This window comes from Cheilinus undulatus, linkage group 21 (genome assembly GCF_018320785.1).
Source record: "Cheilinus undulatus linkage group 21, ASM1832078v1, whole genome shotgun sequence".
Lineage (NCBI taxonomy): Eukaryota > Metazoa > Chordata > Actinopteri > Labriformes > Labridae > Cheilinus > Cheilinus undulatus.
In genome coordinates this window covers 9723318-9748813 of record NC_054885.1, presented here as the reverse complement: position 1 = coordinate 9748813, position 25496 = coordinate 9723318, and the positions used below count along the sequence as shown (strand labels likewise).

The following is a 25496-nucleotide window of genomic DNA, read 5'->3' as shown; positions in this document are numbered from 1 at the left end:
ACTGCCCTATTCTGCCACTTTTTCTCCCTGTTTTTCCACTTTTCCCCACTTTTTGCCATTTTATGCCTACTTTGCCCCTTGTTGCCACTTTTTTGCTGCTGTTTGACTGTTATTTGCCACCTTGTACTTTTATTTTCATAGCCACTTTAATCAACCACTTTCATTGTAGCTCTTGCAAAGGTATTTTTTTTAACAATTTGGCTCTTTGGTGGAGCAAGGTTGAGTAACGCTGCTCTAGATATATTTCAAGACCCCATTGCATCTTCAGTTTCTAACCAGCTGTACTGGTGACACATTTATGCATGCTTTGTGCAGTTTTTAAGATAAAAATGTGACAACACAGTCCAGAAAATGCTGATACTATCTGGAACTGTGGCATGCAAATAAAACTTCCTTTGAGATGCTAGCCACACTAACATGAACAGACCATGCTAGTGTTACACTAGGCCAGTGGTTCCCAACCTTTTTTCCTTAGCGACCCCTAGTCATAACCAAGAAAAGCTACCCCCTTCACCCCCAAAACCCACATGGAAAAATTAAACATCAATATTAATTGTTTTCATTAGGGTCACACAAACTTAGACTTTTGCTGTTATTCAATGTATTTACAAAATAATTTGATAGTGATTTCAATACTTGTGGTTCAGACTTAAAACTTCACTCCTTAAAACTCACAATTTAAATTTTTAGATGGACAAATGAACTAATTTCAGTCCTTAAAACAGACTTTAAAGTGTAACAAAATAATGATGAATAAAGAACTAGACTTTAGCTATCATAAGTCTTGTGGTCCAGCCTTAAACTCCACTAAATGATTTGATCATACAGCCATTTTTACAGCTGTACAGACAGATTTTTATGGCCAAAATACTGGATTTAGATGTCAACAGAAATGTTTATATCTGCAAAGACCAATAATTCCCTTTTACAGCTAATATCTGCCCATACTGATCTCATGCTGATAGTATTGTGCATCCCTAGTTTTTACTTGTAAAAAGAAAAGACACAAACTTGTTCTTGCTAAAAAAAATCTATGCATGAGCTATTAAGCAGATCTAATATTGACAACCTCAACGCAAACAGTGCCTTTTAAATGCACGTAAGACTTTTTAAAAGCCTTAAATTTAGCTAAATTATCAGCTTTTAATAATTTTTAAGACTCTGCAGACAACCTGAATATGGAGAGAGAAAGGCAGAGGACATGCACCGTCTAACACCGAGCGCCTGCTCTACCCACCCAGCTGAACCTTAATGATGCACAGTAGCTCACTTTTTAAAATTCTATTATTTTACTGGCTATTTGTAAAATTTCACATAGATACATATAACTGGTCAAATGCTGAATATCAGCCCTGATGAACAGTCGACCCCCACTGCATATGTAGTAAAATTATGTGCTGAAAGCTGCAAAAAAATCATCATTTGACTTATTTGAGGGCTTTAGACAAAATTGGGAGTCATCAATCAAGCAAAAGAGCAAAGAAAAGCCAAGCTAAACATCTGTAAAAGGATAATTTGGTGATTTTTTTTTTTGGGGGGGGGGTAATTGCAATTGCAAACTTAAAACATTTGTTCTACAGATTTTGTGTCGAATAACAAAGGTGATAACTACAGAGTAAAAGGATTTTTCTTCAAACCCTAAGTTTAAAATTAAAAAAAAAAAAAACTTGTTTGGTCTTACACAATTTCTAGTAAAAGAGTCAAAACTACTGGCACTGATAGTTCTTTTTTTCAACCACTTGGAGGCGCCAACGTGCAACTTTAAACCCTCTATATTCTGCAGCGATAACTCGAGTGCACTCACCTGAATATCAGTAAGCTCTTTGTAGAACCTCTTCGCCAGGTCAGGACCGTTCTTCATGGTCGGGATCTGGTACGTCTGAGAGACAGAAAGATAACATTATGTTTGGCTTGCAAATAGTAAGTAATTAGATTTTAGCTGAATAGTAACTCAAACTTGTCATCATAAAGCTATCTAAAAGTTGAGCTTATACCTCTCCTTTGTAGAGGAGGCTGCCAACAGGACAGACAACACATGCTGTCCCTGCTCCAAACACCTCCATGATCCTCCCGGCATCCAGAGCTCCAAGTAGCTCCTTCATCCCCATCGTACGCTCTGTCACCTTAAATTCACCCTGAAATTAAACACAGGAATCCATAAATATTAGGACAGGTTAAAGAGTAAACATCGTACTACGATGGCTTCCTACTTTTAGGGCTTGTGACACATAAATAAATAACTGTTTACCTGGCCTTCATCACTGGAGAAACATGCTAGTAAGCTGTGAACTGATCAACCTAGGTGATGTTTATTCTTTATTTTGCACTTGCGTGTCTTACCCATTCTCTGGCCAGGTCCAGCAGAGACTGTCTGGTGACTCCTGGGAGAATGATGCCGTCCAGAGGAGGAGTAACCAGCTCTCTCTCTGTAGACAAACATCACATATATCTATATTTTAAAGAAAGCTAATTGTAGATCATACATATGAGCAGAAAACTGCAGGACACTGCAGTAAAGTGCTGCAATTTAAGATACAACACGATACAAAGGAAAAGCTTGAGTCTGACCTCCATTCTTATTGGTCCAGTAGATGAAGAGGTTCATGGTGCCGACCTCTGTGATATCCTCTTGCTCTCCGTACAGCCACAGCACCTGCTGGCAGCCTCGCTTCACCGCCTCATTCTGCACTGCTATCGTAGGACCGTAGTTACTGCAGAGATGACAAAAACAGACAGATATCAGATGAGAAAAACGTGATTCACCATGTCCAAGCTGCATATAAGCGTCAGATATTGCATCATCTGTCTGACTCGGAAAATCTGTCTCCCTCCTGGGAATAATACGACGGCTAGCTGCAAAGTTATGCCTCTATGATGACACGTCAGAGCATCATTTCAAACACAGGTACGGATTTTATTCATGCACGATTATCTCTACTTTGTAAATTAAGCTAGCAAACTCTGTACAGTAAGGAAAATGAAAGAAAGTTGACAAAAGTCTTCCTGCCAGACACTCCTAATGCCTTGTCATTTCCCTTTTTCCTTGTTTCTTGTCTATGTCAACGCCAACCACAGAAAGGGAAATCGGAACGGGGGAAAATATGGTGCATCACCCTCTGTTGCTCTTGAAAAACTGAAAAACTTTCACCCATTTTTGACGATATACTTTGTTTTCCAATAACCCAGAAGCAATCGTTTTAGTTCCAGTGAATCTGGCTGTATTGTATCCTGTGCAAAGTTGTTTTTTGCAGGCTAAAATGTGCCTATTTGATCTGTTTTAATCTTGTGGCTTTGCACAACAACTGCAGACATTTCCCACAATGACCAGGATTTTTGTAAATTATTGTCTGCATAACAGGGGGAGAGTTGTTGCAAAACTGGCGGCTTTTTATGATGCATGGATGTGCCTGATATCTGTGCACTCTCACAGATCCAAAGGTTTAAAAAGTTCAGCATATTTTTTCAGAAAATACACTGATAGTCTGCTACTTTCAGCAGCTTTAAGCATGAATGTAAATGTTAACTTCTGTTCATTTTTTTTTACAGAATTAACAGATTGACTGTTATCAAAGTCGACATCTTTTTTTTATGGCTCAATGGTTAACAGAGTAAAATCAATAATCCTTCACTCACCAATACATTTTAAAAATCACACAGAAGTATGCGGGACTTTCATGATTGGCAGCAGCACTCAATCCTTGTGACTTTCTTTAGAAACGAGTAACAAAGGCGCTCTCAGTGAGGATGAACTGATGAGTCATGCTCAGCTGTAGAAATGTTTGAAGCTCTACTGACGACAAAGGCCTGACTTATTTTCACTGGCAGAGCTGCCATAGCAATAACAGAAATACCTTCAAGTTCCTTGGCAGAGTTATTTTACCAGAAATCAATATCCACTCTTCCTGGTCGCTCCAAAAGCTCCAGGGAAAATTATCTCCTTAGCATCCTAATTTTTTCATTATTTTGGAAGGCTGTACGCTTTTTAGAGTTCTACTATGTTGTGTTTTGTGAAGATCTTTTGCAACATGAGAAATGGCACTGTAAAGCTTGTATGTGATAATCCTGTGTGTTAATTTGTTCAAATGGGGATTATTTATTTTCAAGTTTGTTTGTTTTTTAATGACTAAGTGGAAGCTAATTGTTTGCACCAGGACAAATTTCCCAAGAGGACAATAAACAAGGCCAAGATCTTGTCACACTCCTACAAAAACAAATTGTTCCACTTATTTTCCACTTCTCATCATTTTTTGTCGAGGTGAAAAATGTCTTTCAAGATTAACAGGCTACATAAAGTGCATTCAGAAAGTGTTCAGCCCACTCTTCCATTTTTGTGTTTTGTTTTGTTGCAGCCTGATGCTACAGTTGTATAAACTGACCAGTCTCCCTGACCCTCCTGCTGAAACAGCCCCACGGCATGATGCTGCCACCATCATTCTTCACTGTTGGGATGGTGTAGGGCAGGTGACATAACATAACATTTAAAACTGAGGCCAAACAGTACAGTCTTGGTTTTATCTGACCAGAGAATCTTGTGTCTCACAGAGTCCTTCAGGTGCTTTTTTTTGGTGACAAACTCGAAGGGGGCTTTTATGTGTTTTGCACTGAGGAGAGATTTCCATCCAGCCACTCTGCTAGATTTCAGAAAAACCTGAGACAAATTTCAAGTGTTGTTAAAAAGGGTCTTAATACTTATGTCAATGTGATATTTCAATTTTTACTTTTTTATAAACTTGCAAAAAATGTCTAAAATTTTGTTTTCACTTTGTCATGATTGGGTAATGAGTGTAGATTAATGAGAATAAAAATAGTTTTTTTCCTACTGTAGCATCAGGCTGCAACCAAGGTTATAATAGTTTGGGATTTTTTATTAATTATTTACTTATTTTTCACTGTTTGTTCACTGTTTGTTTGTTGACCTTAAACTAACATTATGTGGAGTTGTCTTCAATCAAATCAGGCGATTTTACTCTTGGTGCTTTTGTCAGTCAGCATGCTAGTGTTAAAGACTAAAACTAAGGAGATTTTTTCCCTAATGCAGTTTTAGTGAGTTTTCTTTTTACTGTTAAAGCAAAGTTTTCATTTACATTAAGTTAACTAAAATGATGTTTACATCTAGTTTTAGTTAGTTACTTTTAGTTAACTATTATGACCACAGCTGCATCATAACAAAACTGAAAAAGTGAAGGGGGTCAGAATACTCTCAGAATGTTCCGTAAAAAATACATTTCTGAGGTTTTAGTTTCTTTAAATATAGTGGATATTTTTAGGATTCCTCACGTAACATATTTGTTTCTTGATGCATTTGGTAAAAAAGTATTGACTAAATACCATATCAGCATCAATTTTCTTATCTAAAACTGCGATCTTCTACTAACAAACAGGATATACATTTGTTACTGTATATATGATAATTGTAGCACAGAAAGTATAAGAGACTGCAAGAAATAAGAAAGGGTTATCTTGGTACAGAAAACTTGTCCACCAGAGAGCGCTGATGAGTCTATTGTGGAGGAAAAACAGTGCAAGTGATGCTCTTATGTATCTCAGTAAAATAAAAAAACATGTTTCTGACAGCACACAGGCTGAATCCAGTCTAACGCCCTTAAATACGTAGAAAAAACTAAAAACAAAACAATAATGGCCACTGAAGGTTCTTTCAGGACAATAGAACGGCCATTCAGACAGTTTCATGTGAGCTTAAAGACTCATTTAATAAATACGACAGCATTACACTCAGCCCGTCTGCCCTGTAACATCCACCCTTCAGTCCCGTGACTGCTGCTGGAGCTAAATCCGGCCTGATAGCTCAAGTGTGTTCTTGCAGTCTGATGTATGAGAGCAGATTTCACTGGCTTATATGACAGGCTGTTCAGCGGCGTTATATAACAGCACCGTGGCTGAGCAGGTTCTTACTTTATGATATTAGACTGGTGTGGAAACAGACTGGTGATTAGAGGCTGTGTGGTTGGAGAGCAGATTATAGGAGAGCTGGCGGTAAAAACTGAAGGGATTTCTAACCACAAGATTGTTGAAAAGTAGCAGGAAAAACGGTCTTATACTGTTAACTAATACAGTGTTCCTTATGTGAAATCAACCTGCATTTTTGCTCATGTTCCACTTAATTGCTTTGACCATTTTGCCTCATCATAGCAGGGAAACCACTGTTTTTCAGGAGTCCTACAAGTCACATTAGCCAGTATGTTAACATGCAGAAAAGTTGGATTATTGTGCAGATCAGATAAAAACTTGACTTTTAAAATGCATATAACGGAAGTCTGACTTAAATTGCTGGAGTTAGATTTACTGGCATGTTAAGATTTCATTTGGACACAAATTCACCAGAAATGGGATGTGCAAAACTTCAAAATTATGTAATTTGTATGTTTTCCTTTATTGTGTCCAAATGTTTTAAGACAGCATGCCAAAAATACACAAAAGCTGCTTTCCTGTGGCTCAGTTTGAGAATAAATTAAGATTATTATTATTAAAAATAATAATAAAACCTACAAAAATTATGCTGATCTTACATCAAAGTTTGGGTCAATACAGTAAAGAGTTAAAGAAAATATTTTATTAACATTTTAAAATAGCTAATGTATTTCTGAATGCTCTCATTGCTGGGTAAAGTTTCAGACAGTTGAACTCCACAGCTGTGTTTTTATTCATCAGTGGATCTGGACAGAGAACAACTATGTGGATTTTCCACTTGAGCAGGCACAGAGCTGGCTGGTGTTTGGGCTAGACCGTGCCAAACAGTGGAGTGTAAGACAGATATTCTGACCTGTCATGGCAGGAAAAGTAGAGTTCATTAATGTCCTCAGGGACAGCTGGTTATGACAGTCAAACTGCCATTAAGGGGAAAGTGTCTGTACAAAATGTAGTTTATTTCCCAGGAGTTTATGGGTATTGTAGTGCAAAGGTATCACACATGTGGAAACAGTAAGTATCAATTACTGCCCCAAAGACTGGTTGAAACCCCTTTAAGGTATTCCTATTGACAGTCGTTCTCACATTTGTAATTTTAGCATCTGTTAAAACAAAAGTTTTAAGTTTCAACCTCGACTTCTTCAAGACTGTTCCATTAAAAATATAGTTTTAAACATAAGGTGATGTTTGCTAAATTTGCAACCAAAGACACCAAACTCACCCTCCCATCTTGAAGGACCCGACTCCCCCTTGCCAAGCCCGGACATATGACGGGTCGGCCAGCAGGGAAACAGGGTTAAAGGAGCCTGTGGCGAAGTACGGTCCTACTGGGCCAATGATGACAAAGATCATCGCCTTTCCCGCCCGAGACACGCCGAGGGACGGCTGGAGGAGGGAAAGGTGTAGACAGGGAATAAGGAACAGGAAGTTAATTAAAACTGCAGTACAGACTGAATTCAGGATTGGTTTCAAACCACATTTAACAGATTCTGTGATGGCATTAAACTTAAGCTTGAATAGTATTTGATGCTGAGAGCTCACCTCAGTTCCTATGAAGGTGGGTCTAATGTACAGGCTGGCGTCCTGGGAGAAGGGAACCCAATCCTGGTCGACCTCCACGAGCTTCCTGATGCACTCCAACAGCTCAACTTTATCAAACAACTACACAGAAAATAAAGACCTCACTTATTACATCCTCCCCTCTGTTCTCCTCAGTAAATTCACCTTTTAATCTACTTGGCTTTAATTTAATTTTTTCAATTTTTACATTTTAAAAACAAATTGAGGATCATTTTTCTTGAACCCGAGCTTTTGTTTGTAAAGAATTTTTAGTTTCTCCCACTCATTTATAATGAGTAGGATCTGATAAGTTAGAACATCTGCCTTGTCTCTGATTACTCAGAAATTTTCCTTTCCAAAGATCCCCAAAGTCCCTCAAAGACTAGAAGAAACTACCTAAAATATCTGTAAAAATTATTGAAAATATTTTTTTTTAAATATGTCATAGAAGTACTGAAAGTTCTTTAAACAGTTCTCAAATATTTAAGTTGAAATTTACCATGAAGCCAAAACATTCCAATATGAAATTCCCCCCAAAGTTCTGTGCAATATACTAAAAATTTACAAGGAAATTCCCCAAATCAGTGCAATGCAGTCCCCCAAAATACGTCTTGGCAAAATTGAAAAAATGTATGATTATTCAAAATTCAATGAAATTACAAAAACATCTAAACATCCAAAGAAAGTCCCTGTTATTTTCATGAAAATCTCAAAGGACAACCCTACCCCCAGATTCCCAACAAATTATGAATGAACATCCTAAATTCTCATAAAAATGCTTCCAAAAATTCATGCAATTTCTCCAAATCTTCCAATTAAATTTCAAAATATACAAGCATATCCCCTAAATGTCCATGAAAATACTTGATAATTTCCAAGCAATTCCCCAAAATACACAAACACCAAATGATCTGAACAATTCAAGCTAAGTACTGAAACCTCCATAGGCACTCAGCATCATCATCTTAAAAATCCCAATAGTTTAAATAGTAACTATATTGTAGGACAGCCTTAATGTAACGTTTACATATGTGCATGCAGGGTCTTAAGAGGTTAAAATAACACTCTGACAGTAGGCAAATTACTCTCACTTTTGTGCCATCTATGTGCGTCGCCCATGTTAAGTAGGGGCTTTGAAAGTGGGTCATCCAACAGAATATCACCTTAAACTGAATCAGGAACCAAACTCTGCATTATGCAGAGTTTATTTGCTCTAAACCGTGTGATGGTAAACATCAATCTGCATTTATTCTGAGCCACATTCTCAAAGTATGCTCTACAATTTTGGAGTCTGCTGTCTGAAAATTTCAGCCCAGGGAGGCAGCTGCACTGAGTTCAAGAACACCCCAGTGATTTAGTTTTGGGTTCGTTGTTCAGCAGTGCAATTATGCTCAGCAAAATACATTGTACTGGCTAACCATAATCCTACAGATGTAATTAACTGGGTGTGTAGAGTCTAGATGATTTACAGCTGCAGTGCTAAAATCCTCACCCAGGCTCTTTTCATTGTACATTCACAATATTAAGCTTTTCATCTGTGTTTATAAGTTTAAATTTCAATCTTATCCCAGCTTGTCTTCACCAACGCAGCCTCTTACTGCTTCACCTCAAACTTTTTTAAAATTCCTGCAATTCTTAAAGCAAGCAGGGTGAGGCCGGCTACAGTAAGACCCTGAGGCTATAAGCCCCTCTGCCATGTTATATAACAGTTTGGCAACGTGCCAAGTCCTCGCACACTACCCGAACACATCCCGACCCTCATGTTAATGCTTCATTGAGAGTTCAGCTCGCAATGGAAACTATGAATACAGCTTTGTGCCCTGCTCCAAATATTTAATATTTAACAGTGGATTGAATGAAGATTTGCTGCAAACATTTCCTGTGTTAGAAGAGATGCATGTGGGATGGAAAAATAACTAAACTCTGCTCCTTTAGAAGCAAAAGATGTCTGCTTTAGTTAGCAAGAACTTTGGGAAAACTTTGAGCTTTCAAAGGAAAAAACTGAAACCCTGCTAACTTTAAGTTAAAATACTTTTATCTGATGACACTTGACGGCGGAATAAGCTGAGCAGCCAAAAAAATGCATTCAGACTTTGGAGTGTTCAAAGAAAAACTCACAGGGAGGCAGCATCTGTCAGCACTCCGGTGCATCCTTGCCATGTTCATCATGGGTCTGAACAGACGGATGTGGTTGTCGATTCCACGGAACGCCTTCATGCCTTCAAACAGCTGCAGAGAAAACAAAAATTCATCTCTAAACAGGAAGACTGTCAGTGTTTTTTTCTATAAACTGTAAGAAAAGGTGTACATAGCAGCTGTGGCAGAACCCTCTGGATTTCTGACACATGTTTGGAAGTCTCAAGTTTGGCATTTTGTCCGTCATATTATTTTTTGGAGCCAGACGTGAACCAACAGGAGGACACACATCTCTTAGATAGCAACTTTAAATCAAAGCCCTTTATAGATTTCCAGTTAAAAGCTGAATATTATTCCCAAGCTGCACCTTATCTGCTATGTGAAATGCAAGAAGTTGTTGGGTGAGAGTAAGTCGTCCCTTGTCCACATTGTCGTCCATTTTCAAATTACTTTTAGGGCTTTTATATTAGATAGGACAGCTGAAGACTGATGGGAAATATGGGAGAAAAGCGAGGGAATGCATGCAAAAGCAAGGATTCAAACCTGTAACTAGTGTGCTGAGGACTGTAGCCTCTATGTCAAGGCTCCTACTCAACCAACTAAGCTCAGCAACCATTTGACTTTGAGAGGTTTACATGCATTTTTAAAAGTCTAGTTTTAGTGAAACTAACACCATAAAAAGACTGACTAACCAGGCAACAACATGCCCTCTCTAACACTTATGATCATAACTTCAACAAGAAAATGCTTCCTGGTAAGGTAAAAGGGTTAGGTATTTTTCCATTTACTCCTAAAATAAAGAAAACATGGTAAAAAGATGCAGAGTGAATAAACCTAGTGTTAGCACTGGCAAACATAAGGTCTATTTTTAATTCTCATTAATCTACACTCAATGTCCAATAAAGACAGAATTTAAGAATTTAAAAAAATGTGAAAATAACAAAAAAGAAGGACGGAAATTACCTGCGCTTATGGAAAACAAGTGTTATTGATCACGGAGAATGCAGTGATGACACCAAATTGCTGGTAAAACTCTTAACTCCTCGCCACTCATCTGGTTATCCCGGTTCTCAGAGCTATCACTATGACAGCCATATTCTACGGAGGACTTTACCAGTAGTAGTGGGTAGGTTTAAGATTTAAGTAAGAACTTAAGCCTAAGTTGAAACTATCTCAGCTGGTGCAACACCTTAAATGTTAGGAGAGCGTAAACTCCGTCATAAGTAAGAACTTAAGTTCAAACTAGAACTTATGCACAGCTGGTGCAACCCATAGCAGATCAGTGGAGGGCTGCAGTGATGGTTGTCCTTCTGGGACTTTGTCCCATGTCTACACTGGATCTCTGGAGCTCAGAGTGACCATATGGTCCTTGGTCACCTCTCTCACTAGGGCACTTCACTCCCAGTTCCTCAGTTTGGCCAAGCAGCTCTTGGAAGAGTCCTGGTTGTAATAATAATAATAATAATAATATCTTGAATTTATATAGCGCCTTTCAAGAAACCCAAGGACGTTGTCAAACATCCAAACATCTGGTTGTGCCAAACATCTTCCATTTGAGAACTAAGGAGGTCACTGTGCTCTTGGGAACTTTCAGTGCAGCAGAATTTCTTGTAGCCTTCCCCAGATCTGTGCCTTGTGACAATCCTGTCCCTGAACTCTGCAGGGTTGGGTTGGGGTACTGAGTGTAGAAGATTTATGTAATGTTTACGGGGCGCAAGTGGCCTAGGCACCTTCCAGCCTGGGTTTGAGTCTGGCCTGCTCTCTCATCCCTGTTCCAGATTCTATCCACTGTACTCAAGTATCAGTAAAGGCAGAAAAAGCCCAAAAATAAATCTTAAAAGAAAGAAAAAGTCATTTAAACAACTGTAGCATCAGGTTGAATAGCAAAACTGAAAAAGGTGAGATCTGAATACTTTAGGAATGCACTGCATGGTCATCTTTCATGACATTACAAAACCCCAAATGTAAAGCAGCAGTGGACCAACAATTCAGGTTGCATGTTCCTTTTAAACATTGGTTTTTGACACTGTATTCTGCCTTCTCTCTCCAGCTTTGCAGATAAAATCTGCAACAGAAAAAAAGTCCCCTCTCTAAAGCTCTTTTCATAATCATCCAACCAGAGAAAATCAACATCAGTGGAGGTCAGTCTTCTAAAAAAGGACATTTGCCTTTTGATTAAACCAGTAATACCTAATGTGGGATTCTACACTGCAACTGTTCCTTATAAGACAATAAGATCTCAGCTTTGGTTAACACTTGGGTGATGAGTTTTTAAAAAGCCTGCAAATAAAATATCTTTTCATAATTCATTTACTTACGTTGTCAAATTTGGCAAAGGCTATTTTTTTCTCAGTTTAATTCTTAAAATGAGTCCAAAGTCATGTGTAGTTAGATAGTGAATAAACAAACAAGAACTTTCCACACCCAAAATAGATACGAGAAAGAATTTGTTGGCATTTCATCAACTTTTTGTGGTCTTCCTGCTTCTTCAGACTCCTCTATCGTGGTATGAATATCTAACAGGCATAGACAGGTTAATGGCATAGATCTGGCTTGTGAACTCACCTCTATGGAGTAGTGCAGGGCGGAGCTGGCCGGGTGCAGCGACAGGTTCTGGAAAGGTTTGATCTGAGGAGCCTCCCAGCCCCCTTTTTCTGACCAGTCGATGGTCAGCATGTGGTCGGAGAACTGTTTCCCGAACACCAGGTTGGAGGGGTCCGGCTTGGGTTTGCATGCTTGGTTGCGTTCGATGACAAGATCTGCGGCCTGAGACAAAGACGGACGAGCGAGCGGGAGACGAACGGAGAGAAAGAGGGCAGTGGAAGAACAAGAGCAGAGCAGGGGACGATACAGTGATTGTTTTTAAATCGTGATTATTGGCAGAGCATGCTTAAAAAGGACTATTAGCCATTGTTATACAGACTTATTTAACCAAGTAGATAATTAATAAATTAAACTTAATTAAATTATTATAGAAAGACAATGAAGGAAAGACAGGGGGAGAAAGAGACTTTCAATTTTAGGTACAAGGTAAAGACACAGTACCATCGTCTTCCTTCCATAATGATCAACACTCTGAGCTCTGAGACAGCAGGCATGTTCAGGCAACAGAACAACAAATGTTCTAGTTGTTTTATTACCTTGAAGGTGCTGGCAAACCGCAGTGAACCAAAGGAGAAAGGGAGGGTCTGAACCAGTCGTCCATGGAGTGCCTGTGAAAAGAAACAAAGTTTCATTCAAACACAGCACAATACAAAGCTAGTTATCAAAGGTGGGAATTGCAGGATAGCTCATGATATTATGTGATAATAAATTATTACATAGAGATGAAAAGGTGTCTCAAAAATCCAAACAAATGTGTACAGTTACAACGTATTCTAAAACAAACAAAAAACAACTTATCTGGGCTAATGCTCAATTAAAATGAACTGAGGCAAAATGGGAAACTGTTGTCTGTGGTCAGAGGATCAAAATTTGATTTTTTTTTTTTTTTTTTAAACAATGGACGCTGTTTCCTACACACTAAAGAGAAGAGGGGCCATCCAGCTTGTTATCAGTGCACAGTTCAAAAGCCTCCATCTCTGATGGTATGGAGTTGCATTAGTGCCTATTGCTGGGGAAGGTTACACATCTGGAAAGGCACTATGAATGCTGTGGTTTTAGAGCAACATATGCTTCCATCCAGACAATGTCTCTCCCAGGGAAGGACTTAGATATTTCAGCAAGACAACAGAACAGCAAGCCTTCACAGTAGAAGGGTCTGAGTGCTGAACTGGCCTTCCTGAAGTCCAGACCAAACATTCGGTATATCACAAAATCTGGCACAGGGCTGTTGAGCAGCTAGAATCCTACATCAGACAAGAATGGGACAACACTCCTCCCTCAAACCTACAACAACTGACCCCAGACATTTCCAGACTGTTGTTAAAAGAAGAGGCAATGCTACACAGTCGTAAACATGGCCCTGTCCTTACTTTGTAGCGATGTGTTGCTGCCATTAAATTCAGAATGAGCTAAAATTTTACATGAAATGAAAAAATGTCTCAATTTCAACATCTGATATGTTGTGTATGTTCCATTGTGAATAACATATGGGTTTATGAGATTTCAGATGTAATAAGTGACTTGGAGACTCACCGGGTCAAACTGAGAACAAATTTGTGTATAGAGAGCATTTTAAAAATGTAAAGCGTATGTAGCACCAGCAATTTCATAATCAGATCAGTTATAAGGTGACAATATATATTTTTTTTCCACCCCTGTTATTAGTTCAGACTTGGGAGTACACAAGGACATCATGTCTGACATTGTGAGTTTAAGGGTGGGCGTATGACTTGGCACCAATCATTCTGCTTGCAGTTTACAGTGTGTGGATAGTAACACGTGCCTGTAGGTGACAGAACAGCCGGTGCCAGGAGCTGTGCTGTTATTAGAATCAAGCACAAACAGACGACAATGCAGGAGGACGAACTGTACTCGAGGAACTGAGAGGATCACAAAAGGATACCAAGTATATCAAGATGAAAACGTCAAAAACTCCTTAAAGAGCCTTAAAGCATGCTTGATTTTTGTTCTATCAAGAGTAAACATGTCAAACTTCAACAGTTACAGCAAGTAAATTCATACAGCTTGTTTTACTGGTTATTAAGACTTTAGGCTGTAAGAGCAAGGGTTGTCAGGATTTTACATGGGATACTTTTCAAAACTAGAAACTACAGAAAACACAGATCTTTATTTTTAGTTTCAGCACAGTTCTGCTGCAAGAGAAAGACAGAGCTTATGCAGCAATGATTACCTATTCAATTAGTTATCAGAGAGGTATCATTTGCTAACGTTATTAGTTAGATTGTAGTTTGCACCTTTTCTGAACATTAAATCTAAACGTGTTAACATAAAACCAGTCAAACACCAAATGTTTAAACTTCAGGGAAAAATCATAAGATGACAAAGTCAGCAAAAAACCTTTATGCCTTAAACACTTGATATTTAGTGGTGTCCTGTCTTAATTACCAAAAAGGCACATCACTCCCTGCACTCTGCTAAAGCTGAAAAAACAAACAAACAAACAAAAAAAAAACATCAGCAACATCTTATGCTGTCAATGTGCAGGAGTTTGCAGAAGTTTTTGGTAATTAAAACCAAGAGAAAATCAAAATTGGTTATCTCTTGGGCACACGGATGGCCTAACGGTCTAAGGTGCGACTCATGTATGCGGTTGGCCCAGGTTCGAATCCGGCCTGAGGCCCTTTGTTGTATGTCTACCCATTTCCGACTCTATCCACTGTCCTCCTCTGTCAAATAAAGGCACTAAAAAGCCAAAAATAAATCTTAAGAAAAAAAAAAATGGTTTACTCTCAGGTACTTTTGTTTTAATGGGTTGAAAACATATTTAAGTATCATTCAATTTATATTTATACTGCATCCAGGAACAAAATTCTGTTACTGTGGCAACCCTAGGAAGAAACGTCTAATATGGGCAGTAGGACAGGTACAATGGGTATTTTTAAGTATGGAGGCCCCAAGAGGACATGTTTAAATAACCCTTTAAAAAACAATTAATCATTCTAGATTTGTTTCAACCGTTTTTAGCGTTGTTTTATTGTAATATCTTAGCTGTAATGTAACTTATTTTTATTAATTCAGAACTATAATGTTATGCCCTTTGATTCTTACCTTGCACTATTTTAGTCTTTTGTTAATTTTCAAAGACCCTAATGGTGTGAATTAGTATCTTAATCCTTTCAATGTTTCTTTTGTCAAGCACTTTCCCTGCTCTCTTGTAAAGCACTCTGAACAACTTAAATTTATCTGAAAAGTAAAAAAAAAAAAAAAAAAAGCTTGATTGCTAATACATTTTCTGATGAGTAAATTAAGATTTTTTTCCCTCAAGATTTCAACTCATTTATCTAATGATAACTACAATGGTTTTCCCTGATAATGAAATTAAAGTTGAGTTCTTGTCTTTCCATACAGAGCAAAATTTAACTGACTGATGTATGTTCTTCTATCTAGGGCCTCCATATTCAAGCCAATACTGTTTAAATGTAGAGTTTATTATTAATTTTTTTCAGGTGAATAATGAGTCAACAAAATACATTTTATTTTTAGGTGGTCTAGTATGACCTATATCTTTCAATCTGCGATGGAAGTCTTTATCATTAGTTGAGTTTATCCTCCATGCATGGTGCTGAGTACATACATGATATCAGTACTGGCAGATACGAATACTTCTGCTGAGACAACCAATATTTAGGCTATAAAAAATGTGTGTATATTTCTGCATATTAAATATTAGCAAAAATCCAACACTAGCATTCCTAGTCATCCTACTTATCCCATGATAACTATAATGACTTTCTCATGATAGTGACTTAATCTAAGTCAAGGTAAGAAAATGTTGTCATTCATAACAAGAGTTGGCATATGTCCCTTTAGGGCTTCCATATTCAAGCCTTTACTTTTTCAATTAAGAGGTAGTTTGTTATTGAATTTGAACTTTTGAATCAAGTCTGGGAATGCTATGAAATCTTTGCAACCTGCAATGCAGATCTTTTGCACTAGCTGAGTTTATCCTACAGACATTTTGCTAAGTTTTAAGACAAACTTCATGAATTATTTGACACCAGACTGGCAAGCTGATGCTGCAAGAGTTGCACAGCGTCTCTGGTGGAGGAGCCAATGAATGAGTGCAATTTTTTTCTTTGAATGGGTGACGCAAGTTCTGCCTTCATTGCAAACACAAGCCTGCTTAGGTTTATCCATCTACTTTTGCTGTGTCGTTTGTGATACTGGAGCCAAAGTCTGGAATTAAACTAATGTAGGGTTTAATTAGCAAATGCGATTTGGCATTTATGCTGTCTTTTAACATCCAACTATGAGTCAGCACAATCAGTTATAAATCTTTGTTTACATAAGCGAAGTATAAGGGGAAAAAGCTGATATTATAGTTGGTATACTCCTTGCATGAGGAGGCAGGAGCTGTCTTCGAAACTAGTACCAAACTTCGCTTAATTAACGACCAACTCATGAAAAACTTTATTTGTATGTTAAAAAGTACAAGAAAGCAAGCTAAATGATACATTCTCGATCAAATATGTATACTTTCACAATTCGGCGCTCAACTAAGATACAATTTTGGTGTTTTTTACGACATTCAGCTAAAGTATGGGTAATGTTCTGGGAGACGTTAGCTATTTGAAAACCTACAATTACACAAAAACAAGGCTAATTTACAAACAAAATATACGCCGAATTCTTTATCACAAACTGCTGACATATGTCGTGTTATAATATTCGTTTTCACAAGTCTGAATTTTCACTGAAAACGTGCTGTACTTAAACTATCATTTTTCAGTACGGGCTTTGGTGTTATGACCTTCCCATGCTGTATTGTTTTGCCACCCTCCGCGCTGGCGGGACTGACTCAGTCTAAACCAATCAGTCCATTGTAAACAGCCGTTATCGCTGCTCGGCGTTATCAGCAGACTTATCACTCGTTTAGGTGAATCATTTACCACAACAGTCAACACAAACAGATAATGCACATCAACACAGACATTAAGGCAATGAACTCACCGTTCGGAGTGCTGCCATCTCCGCTACGTAACGACGATTATTGAGCTTATCGGCTCGTGTGGAAACACAAACTCTGCCTCCGACTCAACTTGAGTTCCGCTTTGAAATCGGAGACGTTGCTCAGCTGTGGTGAAGAAAGAAACCTCCCACACTTAGAATATAGCCTTCTTTAAAACAAACACTTGGCTTTGACAAGTTTATGACATTTTAGTCAGCAGTTTATCATTCACTCTATCTGTTTTTCTTAGTTAATACCGTCAATGCTCAACCAACGTCTGTCTGAAACCAAACCAAAGACTGCTGTGGTAAGAAAATCAGTTTAATAATATATTACTCTTGTTCAAGTGAATGGGCTCATTGAATAGTACATTAAGAAAGTCATTGGAGGCGTGACAGAATCATGACATCTGATTGGTAGATCCAACAGGCCCCAACGGAAGAGGTTATTTGGGGTCAAAAAGGTTGATGCTGATTGGATGAACAGAGGGGAGGGGTACAGGTCTTATTTCACAGTTTGTTAGGATGCCAAAATCTTAAACTGTCGTATCCTAGCAAGAGTGAATTATTAAAATAGCAGCATTTTGATTCATTTGATAAAAAACATATTTATATTACACCCATTTAGTATCTCATTAATGCACCAGCACTTTGTTTGTATACAAAATCTGCACTGAAACACGTTAATTAGTTAATTGACTTTTTGGACACCGGGCTGGACATCATGATGGGATTTGACTCTTGAAGCCATAGTTGAGTTCAGCTCCACCGCTGAGCAGCAGGTCGATCCCGGTGCAGAAAGTGGCATCAGCAGCGAGATACAGAGCAGCCAGTCCGCTCTCCTCCTCTGTCCCCATACGACCCAGAAGCTGCATGAGAAAAATAAATAAATAACAGGGTCATTTCTCATTCCTGTTCAGACACAACATTCTTGTGATTGCAGCCTATAACTTCCTTGAGTTTATGCCTTCCAGAGCTGATACCACAGCTGGAGTGTTCTGTAAATAGGCAGCTTGGCCTATAACTTTTTAACGAGCCAAGCAAGAACTTCTAAATCTGTTTCAGGGGGTCTTGAACCGCATCAGGGAACACATAAAAGTTTGGAAGTTTTTGCAAGTCAGGAGTTCCTGCTAAAAAATGGAGACTCATATACTAGTTATAAGGATGCACAATAATAGATTTTTGTCAACATTCAATATGTAAATATTTCTGAATTCATTTTGCTGATACTGGTACATAAATGTAGTTCAGATCTAAAACATCAGTCATTACTAGCAACTTTAAATTTTAAGGAAAAAGGATAAACAAATGAAAATGCTTAAGTTGACATAGATCTGTCTGTATGGTCTAAAAATCAATCAATTTATTTGTACATGCAACCAATGTTTTCAGCTGATATAGACTGAAATTTTCAGCTGAGGTCTGATATTTACACCTTTTGAAGGCTTATTTTGAAAGCTCATATACGCCACAATTTACAGCTGATAGGCTGTATTTATGGCTGATTTAGGCTGATATGTAGAGCTGATGTAGACTGATATTTAGACATGACATAGGTTGAGATTTAGAGCCGATATAGGCCTATATTGACAACATATAAATGCTTATATTTGTGGTTGATACAGGAAAATGTTTTACAGCTCATATAAGCTGGTTATTACCACTGATACAGGCCAACATTTAAAGCTGATAGAGGCAAATACAGCTGATAAAGACTGATGTTTACAGCTGACAAATGACAATATTTACATCTGATTTAGGTCATATTTACAGCTGATATAGACAGCAGTAACATGGTGTTTGCAGAAGTAGGTATACTCTTAATTTATACACTCTTTGGAAGTGGGTATACTCTATGGCACCAAAAAATGAGTGGGTATACTCAGTGTACCTGTGTTTACCCTGTACTACTCAACTGGATATGAACCTATATTGACAGCTGATATAGACCTATATTGTGAGCTGATAAAGGGCTATATTTATAGCTGATATAGACCTTTATTCACAGCTGATATAAATATATATTTACAGCTGATATAAACCTATATTAACAGCTGATATAGACATATTTACCGCTGATTTAAACCTATATTTACAGATGATATAAACCTATATTTATGGCTGATACAGACCTATATTTACAGCTGATAGAGACATATATTCAAAGCTGAAGTAGACCTTTATTTATAGCTAACATAGACCTATATTTAAAGCTGTTAAAGACTTAAATTTACAGCTGATATAGGCCTATATTTACAGCTGATATAAACCTATATTTACAGCTGATATAGGCCTATATTTACAGCTGATATAGACTTATATATACAACTTATACAGACCTATAATTACAGCTGTTATTGACCTATATATGCAGCTTATATAGATATATATTTACAGCTGATATAGGCTGATATTTACAGCTAATAAGGGATGTTATTTACTGCATATATCAGCTAGAATGAATAGCTAATAAGAGACAGTATTAACATATAAAACATTTCAATATGTAATATATTATTTTAGCTCCTTTAGAAAATTCTATGCTGATGAATATTCCTAAAAGAGCAGAGATGCAAAAGGGGAACCTTTAAAAATAACCTGTGGAAGTAGAAGGGGGACACTGTCTTAAGAGAGAGCGAGGCTGTTCTATCCTTATAAAAACGTTTCACAGTTAGCATTACTGTCATGAAACGAATAGATTTTTATGAAGAAAATAAAGTTAATTTATCTGCTAAACAATCACTTCCCTTCAGTTAAAAAACACTTTGGAGTTTTAAAAATACATATCAGAGTGGTGAGGGTTTAAATAAATCGACAAATAAATAAAGTGATAAAGATGGTTTGGGCTGAAAGTAAAGTTTGTTAAAGCAGACAAAATTCACTTAAATTTTGTTAACTTCATGTCATTACTTAGCCACAAACCCATCAGGACATTTCAAATATGCCTTCTCCCGTTATATACATAGGGAGTAGCGAGCTAACTCCGTAGTCCCACGTTGCCACATCTCAGTTTGTTGCATCACCATTTGGCTTCAAACACCTTCTCTGAGCAGGATGAAAAGACCGCTGTAATTTACATGGCAATGAAAAAGTAGCCAATAGGAGAAACGGTTTCAGTTTGGACCCAGGATTAAGAGAGAGAAAGTATTTACAACCCAAGAAAAAAACAGCAGAGTGTCACAGCTGGACTCATTAGCAAAACAATGCTGTGGCATTTGTGAAGCTGCTGAATGTCCTGAAACCAAAAGTTTCTGTCAGGAAGATTAACCTCTATGAGCCGGGACAAAGCACTGTGATTAATTTACTCACATCTAACGTGTTTAAATGGAAAGATATTGTGAATAAATCCAATCAAGTGAAGCACTGATAAAAAGTAAAAACTGTCATCATGGGCCTTTTTTTAACAAATGCACTCCTGAAAATTTCAAGGAAAATCATCTTCCTGAGTTTGTTGTCCACACACCTCTTCGGCAGTTAGACTTTCTCTGTCAAAACAATGATGAGACGGCAACGATGCAACAGTGTCCACTGCAACGGTGATCATTTTTGGCTTCATATTAGAGCAATGTGCAGTTCAACAAATTCCCAGTATCAACAAAAGAACAGAGAGGAACACACTGGTAAACAGAAAACTATATAATAGAGTTTAATCAAGTGCACAAACACAGATCATCGGGGCACCAATGGTATCTGTTTGCTAAGGGTGCAAAGTGACTAATAGCAAAAAAACAACAGCACCAAGAGATACCAAAATCTAGCTCCACTTTAAGCATGCTCCTTTTCTTTTATAGCTCTATGAAGAAAATGTGTTTTCACTGTAAGAGCTCACCTGAGAATTTTCTCCTGCCTTTATGGCTGCAGCAGCATCTGGTGTTTGTGAGGCTAAATCTTCCCATAGAGGTGTCAGAATGTTACCTGGAGAGATGCTGCAGCACATGACACAATAGTATTTGTAAAGAGAGGATGTCATTGTTAAATACAATCAGAAACTGTGAGGATACTCCAGATAACTTACATTTATTTCAAGGCATGACAGACATACGTACAGTTGATGGACAATCAGAAATCATAATGCCTCTGGAACTGGCAATTATAAGCTTAGTGGTATAAAAATAATTACATGAATCAATAAATACAGCTATAATTGCATCACTATAAAAACAGAAAAAAATAAGGTTGACCTTCCTGATTTCTCTGAAATAGCATTAAAAATCAGTAAAAAAAAAAAAACAAAAAAACAAAAAAACATAAAATTTAAGTGAAAATAAAAAAAATGAACATTATAAATACACATTAATTAAAAATATCAAATACAAAGTTTATATCAACAGAGGAAAATCTTTAAACCCAGGTTACTGTCAGTTCGGAACATCAAACCTTTAAATTAACATCAGAGTGAGGGAGGATTTATCATTATCATCAGTAAGACAGAGCTGGAAAAACCAGTTGGATTCTGAAACCAGTTTAACTCACCAGTTGACCCTCACATTGTAGCGACTCTCATCCACAGCCATCGCCTTTGTCATGGAAATGATTGCCCCCTTGTGGAGAAATTAGTACATTAAAGGTCTCTATTGCCTCAGCTGTCAGTAGAAACTATTACACACTCTGAAGCCTGGAGAATGAACTCACCTTGGTGGCGACGTACGGAGCAGCATCTTTCTGACCGATGCTTCCCACCAGACTCGACACGTTGATGATGTTTCCCTGACGCTGCCGCAGATACGGCAACGCGTACTGGAGAGAGAGTGAGACCTCTGTCAATTCAAAGATGTTTTTTTATTCACTCAAAGGACACACATTTAAGGACATTTGTACCATCTAGTGTTACTAAATATGAACATAGTAATAAATATCAATAAATCTGCCTTTCTAAGATTTTTCAATATGATTTTCAATTTATTTGATATGCTTTAGGCTGTAGTTTTCAGTTGTGTTGAACTAGATATCAGAATTATATCAGAAGTTTAATGTTTGATATGACACTAAATGATAACACCTGTTTTAACACTATGGCAACAAAAGTAACAGAAAGGGGCACCCTAAAAATTGGGTAATTTCTTGTTTTTAATAAAAAACTGTAAGCAAATTCTGCACATTTTCTAATTGGACAAATGCAACGACAACATTGTGTTACTGAACTGTTGCCATAGTATTTATTCAGCCATTAGGAATGAATAGGAACAGATGAGAAGTTAGTACTTTAAAGCTCTAAATGAACCTTTGTGCTGCAATTCTCATCAGAAATGTTCTACATGCATTGTGTATGATCCAAGCTCTTTACATATGAGTGATTTTATCCAGTTCAACCGATATACCTGGTGTGGAGGCCATCAATATCACATATACCTGCAGACCTCCTAGTGTCAAGCATCATCTAGTCCAGTGGCTCTCAATTGGTTTATCCTTAGGACCCATTACCAACTCCTATATTAGCAATCACAACCCAAAGTTCTGCTTTGTCTTAACCAGATCCATTTAATAAATCCCAGTGCTGTTTAGACCTCAGACAGTAAAGAAAATAACAAAAGAAAGAGACTGAAGAAAACACCCTCAAGTTTCTGGGAAAAGTGTCATAGAAAGTTCCTGAAAGTTTCAGAGACACACTCCAATTCCAAAAAATTTCCAGGAAGGTTCCCAAAAATACCTAATGTTTCCAGTGAAAATTTCTGAAATATTCCAGGAAACCTCCTGGAAAAGGCTGAAAGGCTCTGTGAAAAGTCCAAGTAATTAATGTTGGAAGTTCCAAAAAGTTTTAAGTTCCTTTTGTCAAATTTCTTCACATTTTCAGGAAAAGTCTCAGGTAGGATTATCAAAAGTGTCTGGGAAAATGTCAACAAAAATCCCCCAAAATTTCAGGTAAATTCACAATGAAAATTCTTGGATAACTTAAAATAATCTGTCAAGCACTTTTTTGTGTTCTTTCTGCTGTCAAAACTTAAACTGCAGAAAAAAAAATCTAAAAACACTGCACACACTGATGTTTCCCGGCACATATTAGCGGCCCACTGAAAACAGCTCCGCTACCCACTTTGGGTTCGTGACCCACCAGTTGAGAACCATTAATTTAGCCATATGAAGAGAGACAAGAGTCTTGAAGAGTTTCTTCTGAGTTAAGAGTTAAGGTGAGCCCCTTTAACCTATAAAAATAAGTAATTTCGTAATAACATGATAAAAACAAAAAAAAAATGGCGCGTCATTCATGGATGAACCTGTGCTACGAAATGGCTCTTTAATATTTTATTCCTCCATCTTTTGTCGTTATTCAGTTCCACATTTAAAAGCCAAACTGGTACCAAATGAAGAGCCATTTGAGAGCCAAACAACAAGCTCTACTGAGCTGAGCCAAATGATCTGGATCTCTTAAAAGAGACAGATCTCCTGTCACAACAAGCAAGACTGGACAGACAGCAGCTGAGAAAACACAGGTAAGATCAGAGTTTAATGTGCTGCACTTTGACAAAACAATACTGAACCAAACTGGTCTGCTTTGTAGTAACAGACTAAACATTGTGTGACAACGTTCATCCAGGCTTTAGATGGAGGATTTTTAATTCTTGCCTGCTGCTGCTGTCTTGGTGTGTTTTTAAATATTTGACTACTTTCAGGACATTAAAAGTGGCATAAGAATAAAGAATGTTTTTATTTTTGCACTTCTCCATGCAGAAATCCCCTCTTGCCCCCCATCAGGAGTTCTCAGCTGCTGCTTGACATAATCTGCAAAGAACCTATTATACTATGTTTAAGCTGTTTAATATAATGCGTCCTATGATGGCTTCCATAATGGTTGAGTTAATTATAGCATTTTTTCTTCTGTTATATGGGCTCTCTTGCTGTCACGGTCTTATGTTGTTAGGTTTTTCTTTGTGTGACTTCTCTGGTTTGTTCTATGTTGCTTTTGCTTGTATGTTAAAGCACTTTGTAAACGTTTTCTTTAAGGTTTTAAATAAAGTTAATCTCACTGTTATCAGTGTTGGTCTCCTTTGCTCTTGTAGGTTACAAAGAGACGTCATTACCCATTTTATTTTGCTTTATATACATTTCAAACACCCTCACAGGAGCTTTAGTTAAAGTTTGATACATACTTTGGAAGCCAGAAAGTAACTGATGAGGTTCAGATTGAGCAGATCCCTGAACTCCTCTGCACTCGTGTCATCAGTTGGTTTATGAGGAGGGTCTAAGGAGGAAATAAAACAGTTTATTCCATTTATGCATCATGCGAGGCCTCCTAAGAGCTTGTCATCATCATTCAGTAGTCTTCTATGGGACTTACGCCACCCTGCATTGTTCACCAGACAGTCAACTGTTCCGTAAATCTCCACTGTGGACGACACTAGTCTCTGTGGGTCAAAAAAAACACATAGCAGAGGAACTTGTTCAGCAGCAGCAAAGCAAACAGAAGCAAAGCAAAGGTACAGTCAAAAAGGTAACAGATTTAAGAGTTCAAGCTTAAAAGGGAGACATAAAAATGTGGTTTAACCGTCAGGACCTTTGGACTGAAGTCTGGAGATGAACAGGGTAGAGTTTTTACAGCTTCATGTCTTGTGATCATGACTTTCTACTCTCCACATTAACACCTTTACCTTGATGTCTTCCTCTTTGGAGATGTCACATGTGATGAATTTGCAGGAGCCTCGCCCTGATTTGTTGAGCTCAGCCTCCAGAGCTTCACCTGCTGCAGCTGTACAACAAATAGCGTATAAGTCTTTCATTCAAATAAGATGCAAATATTCCCCTTAACTTCAGTTATAAAAGAAGCAAATACATACATTTTTAACCATGAAACTTAATTATAACGTTCTCGATAGGTTATAAAGCAGCATGGTGCAACTATTTATGAATACATATCACTTTGAATAAGATAAGAACAAAAATACTAACCTCCTCTTGCACAAAACACGACTTTAGCACCATTCTCCACTAAAACAAAAGAGATGCAAAGAGTTAATGCGCCATAACCAAACACACCTGCATAAGTCCCGGTATCAGCACGGATATAACCATACCAAACACTCTGACAATCCCTCTGCCAATCCCTTTGGATCCTCCAGTGACGATCACAACTTTATCCTGGTAGCGGAGGGACATTTTGGGAAGACGGTGCTTTAAAAAAACACACACACACACAAGGGTCGTAAAACGCCGCAAAGCTGCGCTGCTATCAAACAGCGCTATCTCTTGTTGTGCTAAAATTTGGGAGTGTCGTTATCGTTTCTAATGCGTGCCTGCCAGTCTTGTCTCCACCTGTTTTTCCGCATTCTCAAAAGTTCCGGTTTGTAAAGAATATGGTTTGTAACTGCAGT

The 25496-nt window shown here is 37.7% G+C and overlaps 2 protein-coding genes across 2 annotated transcripts in view; both read right to left on the bottom strand.

The window, feature by feature from the left end:
• bcat2 (branched chain amino-acid transaminase 2, mitochondrial) overlaps positions 1–17574 on the bottom strand; it is a 20266-nt gene extending 2692 nt beyond the window's left edge. Inside the window, exons 1-11 of the mRNA XM_041817288.1 lie at positions 17452–17574; positions 17197–17320; positions 12762–12833; positions 12187–12387; positions 9604–9714; positions 7468–7587; positions 7148–7311; positions 2569–2711; positions 2341–2426; positions 1995–2135; positions 1805–1879 (exon numbers count right to left, since the gene is read on the bottom strand). Coding sequence (XP_041673222.1) covers positions 1805–1879; positions 1995–2135; positions 2341–2426; positions 2569–2711; positions 7148–7311; positions 7468–7587; positions 9604–9714; positions 12187–12387; positions 12762–12833; positions 17197–17214 — 1131 coding nt within the window. The 5' untranslated portion in view covers positions 17215–17320; positions 17452–17574. The remainder of the gene's footprint in view (positions 1–1804; positions 1880–1994; positions 2136–2340; positions 2427–2568; positions 2712–7147; positions 7312–7467; positions 7588–9603; positions 9715–12186; positions 12388–12761; positions 12834–17196; positions 17321–17451) is intronic.
• Positions 17498–25496, bottom strand: hsd17b14 (hydroxysteroid (17-beta) dehydrogenase 14). The gene is made up of 9 exons (XM_041817289.1): positions 25200–25496; positions 25075–25113; positions 24777–24874; positions 24467–24533; positions 24279–24370; positions 21826–21930; positions 21667–21734; positions 21023–21119; positions 17498–18062 (listed from the first exon to the last, which is right to left on the bottom strand). Exons 1-9 carry the CDS (start codon positions 25279–25281, stop codon positions 17916–17918), a joined length of 795 nt encoding a protein of 264 aa, XP_041673223.1. The 5' UTR covers positions 25282–25496; the 3' UTR covers positions 17498–17915.

Bases quoted from the DNA above. Each gene is read 5' to 3' on its own strand.
- hsd17b14 (XM_041817289.1), bottom strand. From the start codon at position 25,281: ATGTCCCTCCGCTACCAGGATAAAGTTGTGATCGTCACTGGAGGATCC. The intron at 24,875-25,074 runs GTTAGTATTTTT...TTTGTTGTACAG, and splicing joins CGTGTTTTGTGCAAGAGGAG to CTGCAGCAGGTGAAGCTCTG. The intron at 21,735-21,825 runs GTGAGTTCATTC...TTTCTCCACAAG, and splicing joins CTCCGTACGTCGCCACCAAG to GGGGCAATCATTTCCATGAC.